The sequence below is a fragment of the Pongo abelii genome, chromosome 5 (assembly GCF_028885655.2).
Source record: "Pongo abelii isolate AG06213 chromosome 5, NHGRI_mPonAbe1-v2.0_pri, whole genome shotgun sequence".
NCBI lineage: Eukaryota > Metazoa > Chordata > Mammalia > Primates > Hominidae > Pongo > Pongo abelii.
Genome location: NC_071990.2, coordinates 42,927,392 through 42,946,633, shown reverse-complemented (window position 1 = coordinate 42,946,633; position 19,242 = coordinate 42,927,392). Strand labels below are relative to the sequence as shown.

General features: G+C 43.6%; 2 protein-coding genes across 7 annotated transcripts in view; one reads left to right on the top strand and one right to left on the bottom strand.

Moving 5' to 3' along the window:
- Nucleotides 1-6,891, top strand: part of PRPH2 (peripherin 2) — a 28,547-nt gene extending 21,656 nt beyond the window's left edge. The window contains exon 3 of the mRNA XM_002816894.5: nucleotides 2,060-6,891. Within this exon, the coding sequence (XP_002816940.1) occupies nucleotides 2,060-2,272 (213 nt within the window). The 3' untranslated portion in view covers nucleotides 2,273-6,891. The remainder of the gene's footprint in view (nucleotides 1-2,059) is intronic.
- A 411-nt stretch (nucleotides 6,892-7,302) lies between these two features.
- Nucleotides 7,303-19,242, bottom strand: part of UBR2 (ubiquitin protein ligase E3 component n-recognin 2) — a 129,001-nt gene continuing 117,061 nt past the window's right edge. For all 6 annotated transcript variants that reach the window (XM_024248496.3, XM_063724799.1, XM_024248495.3 and 3 more), the window contains 5 exons: nucleotides 16,260-16,316; nucleotides 14,513-14,590; nucleotides 12,421-12,591; nucleotides 11,128-11,229; nucleotides 7,303-9,779 (listed from right to left, as the gene is read on the bottom strand). In XM_024248496.3, coding sequence (XP_024104264.2) covers nucleotides 9,638-9,779; nucleotides 11,128-11,229; nucleotides 12,421-12,591; nucleotides 14,513-14,590; nucleotides 16,260-16,316 — 550 coding nt within the window. In that variant the 3' untranslated portion in view covers nucleotides 7,303-9,637. The remainder of the gene's footprint in view (nucleotides 9,780-11,127; nucleotides 11,230-12,420; nucleotides 12,592-14,512; nucleotides 14,591-16,259; nucleotides 16,317-19,242) is intronic.

Genomic DNA, 19,242 nt, shown 5'->3' with positions numbered 1-19,242 from the left:
TATCAGTTATTATCTGATAAAACTCTATGAGTTATTATTATCTACTACCATAATTATAAAATGTCCCAGAGCATTCATTCAAAAGAGATTGAATGAGGCCCTCCCCCTACCTGGTACTGTTCTAGGTGCTGGGATTCTAAGTGACCCAGATGAGTAAGGGCCATCCCTGCCCTCAGGGAGCAGCTTCATCCTCTTGTAGAGTTTGCTATGCCATACAAAGAAGTGGAGGAGAGCAAGCCAAGAATTTGTATAGAAACAAGTGGCTAACGGAATATATGGAATATATTATAGAAAAATGAAAACAGGGTGTGGTGGCTCATGCCTGTAATCCCAGCACTTTGGGAGGCTGAGGCGGGCGGATCACCCGAGGTCAGGAGTTTGAGACCAGCCTGGCCAACATGGCGAAACCCTGTCTCTACTAAAAATATAAAAATTAGCCAGGCGTGGTGCCAAGTTTTTGACGGCTGTAATCCCAGCTACTCAGGAGGCTGAGGTAGGAGAATTGCTTGAACCTGGGAGGCAGAGATTGCAGTGAGCCAAGATTGTGCCACTGCACTCCAGCCTGGGTGACAGAGCGAGACTCCATCTGAAAAAAAAAAGTGAAAACAATAAGCTAATTATCAGCTACAGCTGACTCTTCTGCTCTTCTGTTGGTCCTTACTGTGCACCAGGTACTGTGGTGGTGTTTGCTGGAGTGCAGTGGTGGAGTCATGGCTCACTGCAGCCTCCATCTCCGGGGCTCATGAGATCCTCCCGTCTTGGCTACCCAAGTACACGGGTAGCTGGGACTACAGGCACGCGCCACCACACCCAGCAATTATTTTTATTTTTAGTAGAGATGAGGTCTTGCTATGTTGCCCAGGCTGGTCTCGAACTCCTGAGCTCAAGCAATCCTCCCTCCACTTTGGCCTCCCAAAGTGCTGGGATTACAGGTGTGCACCACTGCACTCAGCCTGTGTGTTTTACACATATTAAAGTGTCACAGTATCCACAAGAGGCGGGCACCACTTCATCTGAAAATCTGCAAACCAGATGAATAAAGTGAGATTTCCTGGTCACATGGCTGGCTAAGTGCCAGGGCTGGGTTTGAACCCAGGCATTTTGGCACCAAGTCTGCCACACAGTGAATGCTAGTGAACAAATCCAAATTATTTTTTACCAGCATCCATTCATCACTGTGCTCATCAAAATAATGGAAGGGCTGGGCACGGTGGCTCGCACCTGTAATCCCAGCACTTTGGGAGGTTGAGGCGGGTGGATCTCTTGAGGCCAGGAGTTCGAGGCCAGCTGGCAACATGGGGAAACCACATATCTACAACAATAACAACAAAAAAATACAAAAATTAGTCAGGTATGGTGGCAGGCACCTGCAACCTTAGCTATTCAAGAGGCTGAGGCATGAGAATTCCTTGAACACAGGAGATAGAGTTTGTAGTGAGCTGAGACCACGCCACTGAACTCCAGCATGGGTGACAGAGTGAGACTTGTCTCAAAAAAAAAAAAAAAAGAGAAGTACCACACATCAGATGCAGAAAAGGAGGTGACCTCTTAATTCCACCCAAGGCAGTTACTGAACTATCCAATATGTGCCAAGCAACGGGGTGTAGAGGGGCACCAAGGTGAAGGCACCCAGGAATAATGCACCTGGGATGGGGGCGACCCGAGGGGATGGGGAGGGAGGATGAGCTGCAGGGGAGCTCACCAAGGGCTGAAGATGAATTAACAGATGAACATGGAGAGGAACAAGGTTCTAGGCAGAGAGCATAGCAGATGGTAAAGACCTAAAGGGGAGAAAGTATGCGGCATGGGCAAATCCAAAGCAGCCCAGGGTGGCTGGAAAGGGAGGAGGAGAGGGGTCTGAGATGAGGCTGGAGAAGAGTCAGTTGTGTTCAGCACTGAGGGCAGGGCAGCGTGGGGCAGGCTGTCACCAACCCACACTCCACAGTGCTCAGGTCGAGTCCTCTCTGGGACCCTCAATTTGAGGCTCCTGTGGTTTCCTAATGGTCCAGCTCCCAGTGATTCTCCCAGATTGCCTCTAAATCTCCTCTCCTGCCACCAGGTGACCATTACAATTGGGCTGCGCTACCTACAGACGTCACTGGCTGGTGTGTCCAACCCCGAGGAATCTGAGAGTGAGAGCGAGGGTTGGCTGCTGGAGAAGAGCGTGCCGGAGACCTGGAAGGCCTTTCTGGAGAGTGTGAAGAAGCTGGGCAAGGGCAACCAGGTGGAAGCCGAGGGCGCAGACGCAGGCCAGGCCCCAGAGGCTGGCTGAGGGCCCTGGGGCCCCTCCCCTCCCGAACACTGAGAAATAGTGGACTCCAAGAAACGCGGATCTCCCCTTCATCCAACTCTGAAAGTCTGAATCTCCCAAGGAGGGCACCATCTTACAGAGACTCTCCCTGACGGTGGAATTTAAGTTTAGGGTCCCTAAAAGCATTTGACACACAGTTGTTGAATGACTGACCCAAAATGTGAATGAAGCTAATGTGAATGTGAATGAAGCTCCCTTCAGGCCTGCTGCCCTAGGATATGTCCTCCTGGTGACTCAGGGGCTCTCTCAGAGGACTAGCCCAGGACCCATCTTTCTTACATGGATTTAGTCCCACCCTATGGCCACTGGCCGTATCTGAGGGCTGCTCCCCTTTCAGAATTTACCTCTTATGAGCTCCATGTTGCTTCACTCTATATCCAAAGTGTCACTTGGTGCATAGGCACAGAAATCTGAAAAATGGCCATGTTGTCTTTTTTTTTTTTTTTTTTAATGCCAAGATTGACAGGTTGGCCGTTTGCTTTAATGCCAGAAGTTGGGGGAAAGTTACACTTTTCTAAGAATAATGGACTCTTAAGGCATTGAGGGCTCTAAACAGGATTCTTTAATCATGGAGCAAGAGAATTTCAAGGCAGGAGATTATTTCCCCCACCAAAAACACAGTGAAAGGCCTGCTTTTGTGTCCCATTCACATGCCCTTGGTCACTGAGTCTGGAGTGAACCATGGGTTGAGGAAGTCAGGCTGTTGGCGTGTCCCAGCACCACACCACCCCTAAAGCGCCCGGTGATCTCCTGTGGCTCATCTGTGGAAGCAGTGGGGTAGGCTGCTGCCCTGTTGTGGAAGAGGAGCAACAATCAGACATGAGTCCACCCTTAGGAGACCAGGCCTCAGCTCTTGGTGGGCCCAGGGACACCCACACAGGTGGCCATCACAGCCCCATGGACAACACTAATTGTCCACAGCAAAGGGCAAGGAATCCTCTGGGAGCTTCTTCCGTTTCTTCCCCCCAGATACCCATCTTGAAAAACACTATTTCTGGAATGCTTCTGCATCAAAGGAGATTCTTTGAGATAGCCCATCTTCCTGAGCTAGCAAATACAGGAGTTTTCACTTTCTTTAGGAAAGAGAAGCTTTCAGGGGAAGGAGAGAATGATTTTGCCGACTTCCCAAGCCCTGGTGACCAGACCAAGGCAGGGCCCAGCATAATTCTGCCAGTTGGATGAACATTCAAGAGAGCTCATTCCTACCTGGCTGGAGACCGAGGCCAGAAGGCAAAAACCAGAAAGGGAACAGTCCATAATTTATCTCTGCTTCTGACCGATGGTGTTTGGGAATAGGTTACTTTGGACTGAGTTTGGGTTCTTTGCTGTCCTAAGAACTTTAGTGTAGAGAAAATAAGACTTCTGGTGCTGCCTGGGGTATGTTCTGGGCTTAATTCCCCCAAGCAGAAGACCAGATCCAAGATGTCTGGACACCCTGTCAGATGTTGGTCCTAAGTTTAATTAGATTTCTGAATCTCGTTGAGGCCAAGGAATGATCCATACTGAAAAAATGCTGAGCCAGCCATCTTTGGCAAAGGTCTCTGAGCTCTCGCCGTCTCTCAAGAGTGCTGAGAACCATGGTGAAAGTGCTGCTCTAGGCCCACAAGTGTAACTGTGCTGTTAACAGCTGTCAATAGATATTAAAATTCATACTGCATGAAAATCACTTTTGTTAAATGACTGTTTAAGCCCATTCAACAACATACATCACAGAATCCCCTACTACAGCTAGTATTTGCCAAAAAAGAAAAGAAACCCACCCTAAGGGAAGCACTGGTAACGATCATTGTTATAAACATGGCTTGGGTATCACATCTCTCCATCTTGCCATCTTTTTTTTTTTTTTTTTAACTTTAAACAGATTTTTATTAAAAAATTATACATGAAAACGGGGCACAAATCATCAATGTACAGCTTGACAACTTAATATAAAATTAAAGTATCTCTAAAATGAAAGACATCAGGGACCAGTGAACGCACAGAGGTACCCCACTCTCCTTTCTGGAAACAATGAAGATGGCACATGCCTCTGTGGATTCCTGAGAGTGTAAAGTTTGCCATCTCTTACCTGTAAGAACAGTTGACTATTACAACAGTGACTATTATTATATCCAAATAATCTCAGCATTTGCTGGAGTTTGAACCAGAGCTGAATACATGGAATTTTAATGTAGTAATTTAGGCAAAACTCCAAGCCATTTTTTCTTCTCCTCTGGCCAAAATGTTATTTCCTCAAACAGGGAAATATGAGTCTCTATGGGGCCAGGTTATAGGGGCAAATGTGAACAACCTGAGAATCTGAAGGTTGTTGAGAGGACCAAGAGTGCATTGACTCTACAATAAATCTCACTCATTGGTTCGGAGCAGGCTTAGGGTTAACTGCATTTTAACAGGTCTTCTCAGGTAGCCGGTAGTTGCGAGAGAAACCTGGACCATCCCTTTTGGTCACCTACCAGTGCCCAGGAAGTCTCTACTATCAGGTTTTTGCTTGTGTGTAACTTCAGTCTTTCCTTGGGCTGGTGTAAATCCTTTTCTCCTGAGGGACCCAGCCAGCTTTTTTTTTTTCCCAAATATGGAGTTTTGCTCTTGTTGCCCAGGCTGAAGTGCAATGGCATGATCTCAGCTCACTGCAACCTCTGCCTCCTGGGTTCAAGTGATTCTCCTGCCTCAGCCTCCCTACTAGCTGGGATTACAGGCGTTTGCCACCATGCCTGGCTAATTTTTGTATTTTTAGTAGAGATGAGATTTCACCATGTTGGCCAGGCTGGTCTCGAACTCCTGTCCTTAGGTGATCTGCCCGCCTTGGCCTCCCAAAGTGCTGGGATTACAGGAGTGAACTACTGCACCTGGCCCCAGCTAGCTTTTAAAGTTCTGCCAGCATAGCCCTGGGATGGGGTGAGGGGTAGACAGGGCCTTAGGACTTTCATTTTTTAAAATGCTCACTCCATAGTGAAGAAACAGGTGATGACTATCCTGAATATTTGGGAAGCTGTGTCCTAGAATTTTTGGCCTCAGTTCCAGAACCCACAGCTTCTTTACAACATGCTTCAAGCCCGGGACTGAGCTGCCAGTAAATAAACCCCTAGTAACCTTAATATGGGTTAATAAGATTAGATGCCTGCTCTGCACGCTCCCCTGCCTCTCCTCGTCCGGGCACCTGTTATGCTAGGCCAGCATGTTTGCAGCTTAGCTAGGGGCAAACGTGGACCAAGACAGGGCTTTTCATCCACTACTGGCTAAAAAGACGGCTCTCAATGACAGTGCAGGCAGGCAGCACCACTGTGTTAGGAAGGGAAAAGTGTCTGTCGAATACTATGAAAGTCCAGGGAAGAGACAGGTGTCTTCCCAGGTCACAATGGATAGATTGGCTGGAAGGGGAAAAACATGTCAGTCCTTAACTCCTGACAGCATTTTATCCTGTCCATCACAGAGGAGTGTAAACAGCAAAGTTACAGATTAGAGAATGCTGAGCTCTCAGGATGGCGTCAAATGGAGGATTAAGATGTAAGGGACAACTTCTAGCTATTTACCTGAGGAAGTGAAAATTCAGGTTTGTACAAAAACCTATCCATGAATGTTTGTAGCAGTAATCACCAAAACAATCACCCAAACTCACCCAAATGCCCTTCATCTGGCAACTGCCCAGAAGTCTGTACAACGGAATGCTACTCAGCAATCCAAAGGAACAGGGAGGACCCAAATGCATTCTTCTTTAGTGAGAAGCCAGACTCAAAATGCTACCTACGATACGATTCCATTTATATAACATTCGGGAAGAGACAAAACAAAGGGAGAGAAAAACACTGGTAGCTGAAAGCCAGGATGAGGCAAGAAGCTGACTACAAAGGGGACTTTTGGGGATGACGGAATTGTTCTATTTCTCGATTGTGGTTGTTTAACTGTATGCATTTGTTAAAATGTATAAAACTGTACACTAAAAAGAGTTAATCTGTTTGTAAAATATACCTCAATAAATGTGACTTAAAAAACAAGAGTAGGAACAGGCCAGGTACAGTGGTTCACACCTATAATTCTAGCATTTGGGAGGCTGAGGCAGGAGAATCATTTGAGCCCAAGGGTTCAAGACCAGCCTGGGCAACCTAGCGCGGCTGTATCTACAAAAAAAATACAAAAATTAGCCAGGCGTGGTGGCATGTGCCTATAGTACCAGCTACTGGGGAGGCTGAGGTGGGAGGATTGCTCGAGCCCAGAAGGTTGAGGCTGCAGTGAACCAAGGCTGTGCCACTGCACTCCAGCCTGTGGGACAGAGCAAGACCCTGTCTCTTTAAAAAAACCAAACCAAACCACCACCACACCAAAACCAAGAGTAGGAAGAGAGGGAGGAGCATGTCAAAAGGGGCTTCATGAGTTCCTGGAACTAAAGACAAGAGTGGTGAAGGCAGTAGGCTGGGAGCAGTGCTACCGACCAGGAGGCAGGGCGAGTGCAATGGAAACCTTGCTGTTTTAGTTTGATGCTCTCAAGAGGATTTAAAAGAAAAACAGAATTCTCATGGGCAATGACTCCCCTAGGAAGACAGTGTAGCTGCCTTTCTATGTCTCTCTCTCAAAAGCAGGAAGTGGTCATGAAAAAAAGAAAAAAAAACCTCCAACAGCCCTGAAAAACCAGCCAGCACACTAGGGGAATATGTAAGGACAAGGACCTTGAGATCACCAGGTAAGGATGAACAAGAGTTTAAACCCAGACACAGGTCTTGGAGTGCCCTGTTTCCCAGTGATTTGAATTCCAAAATGGTCCAGAAAGGTCACACGCTGTCATGGCTAATGAATATGAAACTTAATCAGCTGAAATGATGATCACACTTTCTCTGGGAAGGTCAAGATAGTTTGGCTAATGGCCATAATAATATAAGCCTCTTAAATTTAAAGCTAATACAGATATCCCACTATATTTGCAGCAAGGTGACATGGGGCACATTGCTGTGGCAGGTAAGTGTGTAAAATGAAACAGAAAGATATATGCTAACCAAAAGTAATGCCAACACCTAAAGCATTTATTTGGATATCTTTAAACTTTTTACATATGATACATTCCAAATTTTACAAGTTGTCCACGGATATTAAAGTTATAGCCAATTTATTAAACAGATATGATTTTCCCTGATACGGAAAGCATATGTTATATAAACATTTCTACAATAAACATAAAACATGCGGAACAAATCATAAAACTAACATGATTTGTAAGGTAGGAAAGACAACTAGCTTAACACCAGAAAATAAAAAGGTGTGTATGTTGCAATTTCATGTAAATTCATCTTCTCCCAGGCTCTGTGATATTCCCAGAGAATGAAATCCAGAGACAACCTTTGCTAACTCCAGGCTCCTAGGAAGTCGGGCCGGACAGCTGGAGTATTGTTATGATTTGGTGAAAATGTTTATAATCCACTTGTAGAGAGAGAAACCTGGTCTTATTATTTTAAATTTTAGCTTGGTGAACATATGAAAAAAAGCCAAAAGAAGCTTACCTTAAAAGCTAAAGAAACTGGATGTGACAGAGGCCAAAATAAACATGAATTATGCCACCTACAGCCCAAACAACCAGATCTTATGAATGAAGGCCAGAAAAAGGGGGAGAGAGGTGGATTCAAATGTGAATTTTCTTTCTATTGGTCCTCCCCTCAGCTGGGTGAGTCAGTCCCAAGCAAGAATGGTGACGGTCATCCTCCTCTCAAGAGGGGGCGGTTCTTTCACACACTACCTTGGAGAGGAATGTGGCTTCTACATCCTCACTTCTTTTCGCTTCAGGTCCAGATTTCTGACCTTCTTCCTGCTATACTGTGGAGCATGCCTAGTTGACTGGTAGCCGAGTGGAACAAAACTTGTAGATGTAATTCAAAGAAAACTGATTGAAAGGGTCACCTGCATTGTTTAAAAAAATCCAAGAGCCTCTTATTACTCATTTCTTCCTTAGCCCCACCTTAGACAGGCTCAGAATTTATTCCTCTACTAAGTCTTCAGTCACTCTCTGCATGTATTCAAGCTCTTAGGAGTCATACATCAAACAATAGTAGTTGTGTGGAACATAATAATTATAAGCTATTTTGTAAGCGGCTCTTGTTGTAGGAAGGCACCTCAGTAAGAACAATGTTCAAAAAGAATAAAAAGCCTGGGAACCAGACCATCCCAGGAACGCACTAAGTGAGCCGGCAAAGAAGCAGCAGCTCGTCTGTTCCAGGAAATGCTGGCTGGGTGGGAGTGGGTTCTCACCTTCTTCAGTGTTTGCCTTTAGATGATATACTCTGCCAATTTAGCCTTAGAAATAACAAGAGAATATTACTGTCTGAAACATCAGGGTATTCTAAAAGAATACAGATAAGAAAATTAGAATACTCTTTCAGAATACCTATTATTTTAAACTTAAGCTTGGTGAACATCTGAAAAAAAGTCAAAAGAAGCTTTCCTTAAAAGCTCAAGAAACTGGATGTGACAGAGGCCAAAATAAACATCACTTATGCCAACCACAGCCCAAACAACCAGATCTTATGAAGGAAGTCCTCTCATCTAGATATTAGGATATCTAAAAGAATATCCTAATTTTTTAATCCATATTCTTTTAGAATATCCTAATTTTTCTTCCTAATTCTAAAAGAATATCCTAATTTTTTAGACCATCCTAAGTTTTTGGAAAGCCATTTAAGTGAGTTTTCTCAAAGCCAAAAGTCTTGCCATAAAAAAAAAAAAAAAGTAAAAAAAAAACCTCTAACAGCCCTGAAAAACCAGTCAGCACACCAGGAATCCACCTTCTCCCCACGGGCTTCTTCTGCACCTGTGTCTCCCAACTCTCTCATAGTCAATGGAGAGAAGGGAACACTGCCTTCAAAATCAACCACTTTGCTCCTAGGAGTAGGGTCCTGTCAGCAGAGGGGACACCAACCCAGTCCCAGTGTTGGGCCACTCAGTGGAACCAGGAAGTATGACCCAACAGACCACAGAGACTTTGTTTCCTGCCTCCGTTGAGTCAGCTTCAGACCCACAGTTCACTATCATCAATAACGTGAAGTATCACATAATGGCTGGGACTACGCAGTCAGACCCCCCACAAAGGGGCTGGGATCAATCTAGGAAGAGAAGCTCCTTGCTCGATCTTAAAACCCAAGACGTTATATTTGAGGGGCACAGCAAACAGTGCAAGAAAATCTGCTGATGGAAGATGATTTTCATCAGTCCTCAGAACCAGAAACTATAAAACTGGGAAGGAAAGTTTAAATAAAGAATTTATTTCCAAATTCAGCAGAACTTCTTTCTTTCTTAAAAAGCCAACTGGGTTAAAAAAATCCAAGTTTGTGTTTTTTGGTGGTGCAATAATTATAAATGTTGCCAGTCAATGCCAACCAGTGTCTGATTGGCTTCCTGTGCATGTCCAATTTCCTCTGTGACACTGTGTTGGTGCCAGAGCTTCTGAATCTTCTTGAATCGCTCTTTGCATAAATGTAAAGGATTTCCCCGTCTAGAAAGAGAAGACACATGTCACTCAGAATGTGTTCTGTTTATTCCTCTATTATAACCCAACCCTTCCTGATTTAGGCAAGGTTACAAGTTATTGGTTTTAGACTCCCTGCAACATTTCTGTCTGGCAGGTGACTGTGGCTATTAACAAAAATATCAGCTCTGACCGTTTGCCAAGAGCAGGTAAAAGGGAGTAAGTGCTGAAATGAGGAAGGAAAGGTACACAAACATACTTACCCAGAGTGAGGTGAGGGAATAGAGGTTGCAGGGAATAAGGAGGGTCTGGGTTGAGAGGCTAAAACTACCAATTCATTGCCCATTTTGTTGGTAACATGTAAAAAGGAAAGGGGGCAGAGGAGAAGGCGAAAGAAGAATTATAGAAGTAAAAACGTTCCTCACAGATTTTACTAAGAGTGAGAAGAGAAAAGAAAAGAAAAACGTTCCTCAGATGCAATCTTTCAGCCACAGTCTCAGTGAAGCAATCAAATGTGAGTAACTTCCAGGTCCAATTTAAACACAAGTGCAAGCTTTGGTGGGTTCCTGCCTGGGACCTGTGCCCTGAGCCAGGCACCTCTGCTCCTGTTTCTGAGCACAGCCATCCTCTCACTCACTAACCAGACTCTCCTCCTCCTAACAGCCCACGCTGAGAACAGTGGGAGGCACCATCACAGGGTGGCACGTGGGCATAGCCTTGCAGTCCAGTGCCTGGGGCAGCTCATCTACTTACCTTGCTTGGGTTTCTAGGCCTTCAACATCTGCTACTCAAGGCTGGACAGGCATATCTATGGAGGTTAAAACTTATACCTCCCTTAGACAAAAGAGATGGTCTAAAAGAAGTTCTTTAGTAGTGCTTGGGGGAATTGTTAGCTTATAATATACTAAAGCTACCAGAGTAGAAGTAACTTAGTCTCAAATATTGTTATGTTGTTCTTTGTTTTAAATCTTTGTCCCCCAGATTTTAATGTAATAAGCACATTTGTTAGCAATTAAGATTTTCTCAAACACTGGGCTTCCTCTATACAAGGCCATACAAGTCAGAGTGGGACATCCCTCGAGTGCTCTGAGCTGGGATGCCATATGGCAATTCGGACAGTTCTTTGGAGTGATAAATGGAATAAAGTTGCACTCTGTCCTATTCTCTTCCCTTACCTATCCTGATGTTCCTCATGGCATTCTGAAGGCTGGGAAAAGAACACCAAACCAGGCTGACAGGGCACCCTCCTTGGAAGACTCCACAGATAACACAGCCACCTCTTCCAGAACCACCTCGGCCCTCCACCCTCAGGACGTTACCACATACAGAAGGGCACTGCAGGCCCTGAGTTAGCTAACTCAGGATGGGTTCTTACCTGAGTCCCTGGTCGGTCTCCCCATAGTCATCAAGGTAAGGAGGAGAATAAAAACAGCCTTTGGTTTTGCCAGCTAAAAATAGCACCTGACATTCCCGTACTCTGTAGAGAGATCATTCATACATTATACATTTACACATTAGTAACCAACAGTTGTATTCAGTTCCAAATAGAATGAAGTCTTATAGTACTGATATTTAAACCACTATTAGGAGAAGTTATTCATTAAAAAATTGTGCACAAACTAGGAAATAGGTTGAATCGAGTCAAATTTGTGTCCCCTGATCCCTTTGAGACATTTGCCTTTTTCTGGCATTAATAGTTCAGCGCAATTAAACAGACATTTATTGAGGACCTAATATGTATAAGAAATTGTCAAGGTACTGGGGGGATGACTAAGCTATGGATACAACCTATGCTCCAGACGAGCCCACACTCATGTCATGCCTCTGCTTCAAACCCTGAAATGGCTTCCACCTTGCCCAGAGATGTCACCAGCACACAGCCGGCCCCTGGATTCTCTCACCTGTGCACAACACTCCAGTGACACGCGCCTCCTTGCCTTGAGCAGGGAGGCACATTTCTACCCCAGGAACTGTGCAGAATGTTCTGAGGAGAATGTTCTCCCACTTCTTTAGGTCTTTACTCAGAAGTCATGTTCTTAGGAGGCCTTCCCTGATCTACTAGAATTAAATCTCAAATTTAGCTCCACAGCTGCCATTTCATATTCCCCTTCCCTGCTTTATTTTTTTCTCCTTAGTCTATATCACTATCTAAATTCTTGTCAGTCTTGCTTGTCCTCTCTCTTATTAGAAAACGAGCTCCATCCATGAGGGCAGAGATCTTTGCACTGTGGACTACTGCATTCTCAATGCCTAGCACATAGTAGTCACTAATCACAAGCTGGCACGTAGAGTTGTGATAATATGTATAAGTGGAGGTAAAATCCAAAAGCCATGAGGACATGAGGACACAACAGAAAGAGTAATTCTGACTGGATTTGGATAGAAAATCAGAGAAGTTTCACATTAATGGGAGACATGAGGAAAGTAGAACAGAACTGTCACCTATGGTTGGGGGAAGAGGAGTGGGAATGGTGACAATAAAAGAACCAACACAGAGTTGGCATGGACCAAATGTGAGATGTGAGGAGACAAGGAGCTCCATGTTTCTGGAATGACTCACATAGAACAGTAGTCTCAAAATTCCTGGCAATACAGTAGTTTCCTGTGACACTCTAACAGTCAGATACTGAGGCAGATCCAAAGCTAAAAAGCCCCTGCAGGTCCTTACCTCAGGAAGATGCCCACTCCAGAACCACAGGAGTAGGTGTGAGCTGTGCAGGCTCCTACATCCTCCCCTTCCAGTTCAGTCTGGCAGCAGTAACTCTGGGAGCACAGCAGAGATCCACACACAAGGCACAGAGTTGGGGCTCTGCTCTTATCACCACCTGATTTCGGGCACCTCCAAGGGATAAAAAACCCACAAGTCATTGATCTAAAGAGTGGCTAAAGAGCTAGTGATGAAAAAACCAGAAAAGAATTCTGCAATATCAAGTAAAGCCAAAGAAGCGTATATCCTACAGTCTATGCAAGTTTATTCCTAGAATCTGGAATAGGAAACATCTTGCACATATATACAAAGACCATGTACTGGAAACACTCAAAAGAATCAGTAACTGGAGAAAAAAAAAAAAATCATCAATAGGAGAAAAAGACAAATGGTGCCACTGCCATATAATAAAATACTATAGAGCAATGAAAAATCAATAAAGTTATAAACGTCAATACAGATAAATCTTAGAAACAATGCTGAATGAATGCAAAATCGGCTGGGTGCAGTGGCTCACGCCTGTAATCCCAGAGCTTTGGGAGGCAAAGGTGGGTGGATCAACTGAGGTCAGGAGTTTGAGACCAGCCTGACCAATATGGTAAAACCCCGTCTCTACTAAAAATACAAAAATTAGCCAGGCATGGTGGTGTGCACCTGTAGTCCCAGCTACTTGGGAGGCTGAGACTGCAGAATCACTTGAACCTGGGAGGCGGAGGTTGCTGTGAGCCAAGATCACACCACTGCACTCCAGCCTGGGCAACAGAGTGAGACCCTGTCTGAAAAAAAAAAAAATAAAAAAAATAAAAAATAAAACATGCAAAATAACAATACAAGCTGCTCAGGAATAGAAACCTATATAGTTAATGTATACGAATGGAATGCTTAATATTCCATTTAGAATAGTAGGTATCTTCACAGGGAGGAGAAAGAGGCAACAGAGAAGAGACAGCTGGGGAGCTTCAACTGTCTAGGTAATGTTTAAGCTCTTACATTATTATATTCTTTTTTTTTTTGAGACAAGGTCTCGCTGTCACCCAGGTTAGAGTGCAGTGGCACGATCATGACTAACTGCAGCCTCCATCTCCTGGGCTCAAGTGATACTCCCACCTCAGCCTCCCCTATTATATTATTCTTTATGTTGCTTGTATGTTAAATATTTGATACTATATTAAAAATTACTGCCGGGCGTAGTGGCTCACACCTGTAATCCCAGCACTTTGGGAGGACGAGGTGATACTAAAAATACAAAAAAAAAAATAGCTGGGCGTTGTGGTGCATGCCTGTAATCCCAGCTACTCAGGAGGCTGAGGTACAAGAATCACTAGCATCTGGGAGGCGGAGGTTGCAGCGAGCCGAGTTTGCAGCAAGCCAAGGTTGCACCACTGCACTCCATCCTGGGCGACAGAGCGAGACTTGTCTCAAAAAAAAAAAAAAAAAAAAAAAAAATTACTAAGGGCTGTTACCACTTTAAGTGCAATTATTAAACATTCATGAATCAAATTTGCTTCTCCTACTCCCATTCCATGTCTTATTCTGAAACATAGTGAAATGACGCTTTTATAAGTTACGTAGTATAGAGTACTACAGATGTTATTCTTTTTTTTGAGACAGAGTTTTGCTTTTGTCACCCAGGCTGGAGTGTAATTGCTCAATCTTGGCTCACTACAACCTCTGCCTCTCGGGTTCAAGTGATTCTCCTGCCTCAGCCTCCCGAGTAGCTGCGATTACAGGCGCCTGCCACCATGCCCGGCTAATTCTGTATTTTTAGTAGAGACAGGGTTTCACCAAGTTGGCCAGGCTGGAACTCCTGACCTCAGGTGATCCACCCACCTCGGCCTCCCAAACTGCTGGGATTACAGGCGTGAGCCACCGTGCCTGGCCAAGTTTCTTCTTCTTTTCCTTTTTCCTTTTTTCTCCCTCTCCTCTCATAAAGTACTACAGATATGATTTCTCTACCCAAACAGAACAAAGAACAACAACAAAATCCTTCAAATTCTTTGTAGAGAGGTGTTTCCAGTGGCAGGGAATGTTCAATGCTAATAGCAAAACTTACGAGAAATTGGATGCTTGATTAATGAGGCTGCTGTAATCCTCTGGAAGGTTTATTAATTTGTTAGATTCTCTTGGATATCTGAAAAAAAGGGAAAAATTAAAAAACACTCCGTTAATTTAGGTCATATTATACTATATGGCACCTCCATGTACGCATATCTGCCTAGCCCGGGTAACACGGTACGGCCTTTCACTACTTTACCTATTGCCAAGACAAGAAATGGAGTTAAACTAAAGGGGGGATTATTTTAGACAGTTTTTTTTTTTTATTTTTTAGATGGAGTCTAGCTCTGTGCCCAGGCTGGAGTACAGTGGCGCGATCTTGGCTCACTGCAACCTCCGCCTCCCAGGTTCACGCTATTCTCCTGCCTCAGCCTCCCGAGTAGCTGGGACTACAGGCACCCGCCAGCATGCCCGGCTAAGTTTTTGTATTTTTTTTTTTTTTAGTAGAGACAGGGTTTCACCGTGTTAGCCAGGATGGTCTTGATCTCCTGACCTCGTGATCCGCCCGCCTCGGCCTCCCAAAGTGCTGGGATTACAGGCGTGAGCCACCGCGCCTGGATAGACAGTAGTTCTTAATCTTATCAAAATCGCTTGGGGGGAATTTTGAGGGGATAGACATGCTAGGGCTTTAACTTTAGAGAAATTAGATTCAGTAGGTAGTGGCCTGAGTATTTTTTCAAAAGTTCCTAAGGTTATTCTGATGTATACTTCTAGTTGAGGATTACTGTTCCATTTATTAAGAGTTTTCGGACGTCAGGGTGGAATCACATTAAATTGTGATATTCAACCATTTTTGACTGATAAAAATTGACATTTCATGCAGCCCAAACTAATAAAATTGGGGTGTTATTTCTGGATGTGTAAAAGCAAACAAATAAGACAGACAATCTCTAGTCTTCTGACTTTTATGGACGATGTATTTACCAGAACTAAGAGATATGGGTTGAGTATCCCTTATCTGAGATGCTTGGGACCAGAAGTGCTTTGGGTTTTGAATTCTTTTAGAGTTTGGAATATTTGCATTACTTCTGTTTGGATTCTGTAGTAAAGCATACTCTACCAGATCACAACAAATGCATCTCAATTGTTAATCCAGGTTGAGTATCTCTAATGTTAAAACCTGAAATCTGAAATGCTCCATAATTTGAAACTTTTTGAGTGCCAACGTGATGCTTAAAGGAATGTTCATGGGGACATTCCAAATTTCAGATTTTTGGATTAGAGATGCGCAACTTGTATAGTAACAATTGAGACACATCTTGTTAGGATCTGGTAGAGCACACTTTACTACAGAATCAGAATAGAATGTAAAAAGAAATGAAGAAAAAATAATTATAAGAAATGACTGGCCATGATTTGACTGATAGTTATTGAAGGTGAATGACAAGTATGTGGAGCCTCATTATTTTACTCTTCACACTTCTGGAGAGTTTTCCCATAATGAAAGATAGAAAGAAATAGAGCTAAGAAAAACCTAGGAGACGCATTATATTTTTTAAAGCAAATATCCTAAAATATAACTTTGTTATTTGCTTTCTCTGCCAAGAATGTAGTATATTTATGTTCATAATTCTGACTTTGGTAGACTCATCATTAGATTAAAAAGAAAATATGAAGGCAACATATCTTAACCTTTTGGAATCACTAAAGCCTTGAGAAGTCAGTTTCTGAAGGAATACAGCACTTATGTCCTGATTCCACCCTTTCTCCCACCTCAATCAAGTTTTTGAGGCTCTTTAACTTACCTTATAGCATCTCTTTCACCTTCTAGATATCTTTTAACTTCACTGTTATGGCACCAACTTTAATGTAAACAGAGGGGGAAAAAACACAAAACACTTTTAAAGGGTTAGAACTAGAATTTTTTCCCCTCCATAGCCAATAAGAGGAAAATAATATTCTTGACCTAACATATTTACTTCATCAAAAGAAACCTGGAGAAATACTATTTTGCCTACAACTTTTAAAATCAGGAGAATGTTTTTTAAAAGCAAGAATGCTTAAATATATTACAATTTGTGGCTATAAACATCATTGTCTTACTAATTTGGATACTCTAGAAAAACTAGTCTATATTAATCTATATTAATGCCAAGCTAACATTATCTGGAGCTAGAACACTCATATTAAAAATAAAACTTTTTTGGCCAGGTGCTCATGCCTGTAATCCCTGCACTTTCAGAGGCTGAGGCGGGAAGATTACTTGATCCCAGGAGTTTGAGACCAGCCTGGGCAATATGGCAAAAGCCCTTCTCTACTAAAAATACAAAAATTAGCTGGGTGTGGTGGCACGTGCCTGTAGTCCCAGCTACTTGGGAAGCTGAGGCAGGAGGATTGCTTGAACCCAGGAGGATGAGCTGTGACTGTGCCAGTGCACTCAAGCCTGGGTGACAGAGTGAGACTTAAAAAAAAAAAAAATTTTTTTTTTTAGTGTGGTAAAATATATATAACATAAAAATGACCATGTTAACCACTTCAAAGTCTAATGTTCTGTAGCATTAAGTACCTTCATATTGTTATGCAACCAGCACCACCATCCATCTCCAGAACATTTTCATCTTTCCCAACTGAAACTCTGTACTCATTAAATGCAAAATTCCTTCTCCCAGCCCCTGGGAACCACCATTCTACTTTCTGTTTCTATGAATTTGACTACTCTAGGTACCTCAGTGAAGTGGAATCATACAGTATTTATCCTTTTGTGACTGGCTTATTTCACTTAGCACACGTCCTCAAGGTTCATTCACGTTGCAGCATGTGTGAGAATTTCCTTTACTTTTCTTTTTGAGACAGAGTCTTGCTCTGTCACTCAGGCTGGAGTGCAGTGGCGTAATCTTGGCTCACTGCAACCTCCGGCTCCCAGGTTCAAGTGATTCTCCTGCCTCAGCCTCCCGAGTAGCTGGGACTATAGGCGTGCACCACCACACCTGGCCTACTTTTAAGACTGAATAATACTCCATTGTGTGTGTGTACACACCACATTTTGTGCATCCATTCATCTGTTGGACATCTGAGTTGGTTCCATCTTTTGGCTATCATGAATAATGCTGCTATAAATGTGGGTGTATAATATTGATCTGAGTTCCTGCTTTCAGTTATTTTGTAATCTGTACCTAGAAGTGGAATTGCTGAATCATAAGGTAACTCTATGTTTATCTTTTTGAGGAATTGTCATGCTGTTTTCCGTAGTGGCTCTATCATTTTCTATATCCCATGCACAAGGATACCAGTATACCAGTTTTTCCACATCCTTGTAAACATTTGTAATTTTCTTTTTTTAAAAAAGTAATAGCCCACCTAATGGGTGTGAAGTGGTATGTCAGTGTGATTTCCCCAGTGACTAGTGATGTTGAGCATCTTTTCGTATGCTTTTTTGGCTATTTATCTTCTTTGGAGAAATGCCTATTTAAGCCCTTTGCCTACTTTATAATTGGGTTTTATTTTTGTTGTTGTTAAGTTGTAGGAATTCTGGATATATATAGTCTGGATTTTTTCTTTTGATACAGGGTCTTGATCTGTCATCCAGGCTGGAGTGGAATGGCATGCAGCTCACTGTAGCCTCGACCTCCAGGGCTCAAGTGATCCTCCCACTTCAGCCTCCTGACAGGTGCATGTCACCATGCCTAATGTTTAAATTTTTTGTAGAGATGGGGTTTCGCCATGTTACCCAGGCTGGTCTTTTTTTTTTTTTTTTTTTTTTTTGAGACGGAGTCTCGGTCTGTCCCCCAGGCTGGAGTGCAGTGGTGTGATCTCGGCTCACTGCAAGCTCCGCCTCCCGGGTTCATGCCATTCTTCTGCCTCAGCCTCCTGAGTAGCTGGGATTACAGGTGCCTGCCAACACGCCCAGCTAATTTTTTGCATTTTTAGTAGAGACGGGGTTTCACCGTGTTAGCCAGGATGGTCTCGATCTCCTGACCTCATGATCTGCCCGTCTCGGCCTCCCAAAGTGCTGGGATTACAGGCGTGAGCCACCACGCCCCGCCCCCAGGCTGGTCTTGAACTTCTGGGCTCAAGTGATCCTCCCACATCTGCCTCCCAAAGTGCTGGGATTACAGGGGTGAGCCACTGTGCCCGGCCTATTCTGGATGTTAATCCCTTATCAGATATGTAGTTTGCAAATATTTTCCCCCATTTTGTGGACAGAACAGCCAAATATTTAACTCAGTCACTAACTTGACATGATTGACAGGCCAATTTCTCCAGACTTCAGTTTTCTCAAATATAAAGTTGAGGGTATTGGACTAGATAGCCTTAAGGGTTCTTTCAGCTTTAAAAATCTATGAAAAGCTGAGTGTGATGGCATGTGCCTGCAGTCCCAGCTACTCAGGAGGCTGAGGTGGGAGGAATGTCTCAGCCCAGGAGTTCAAAGGCAGTCTGGAAAAAATGGCAAAACCCCATCTCCTAAAAACAAAAACAAAAACAAAAACAAAAACAAGAAAAAACCTATGGAAGAGAGTCCTTAACAAGTAAGTTCATGTAAAGAAATCAACATTTCTATCACTATTCCCCTTCCATGCAAATTTGTTTATGCTATTCACTAGCTTGGCAAAAAGTTTACTGAAAAGCCAGATCCTTAGCTAAAAAGGCCTACTCATAGGCCGGGTGCGGTGGCTCACGCCTGTAATCCCAGCACTTTGGAAGGCCGAGGCGGGTGAATCATTTGAGGTCAGGAGTTCGAGACCAGCCTGACCAACATGGTCAGGTCAAAGAACTAGCCAGGCGTGGCGG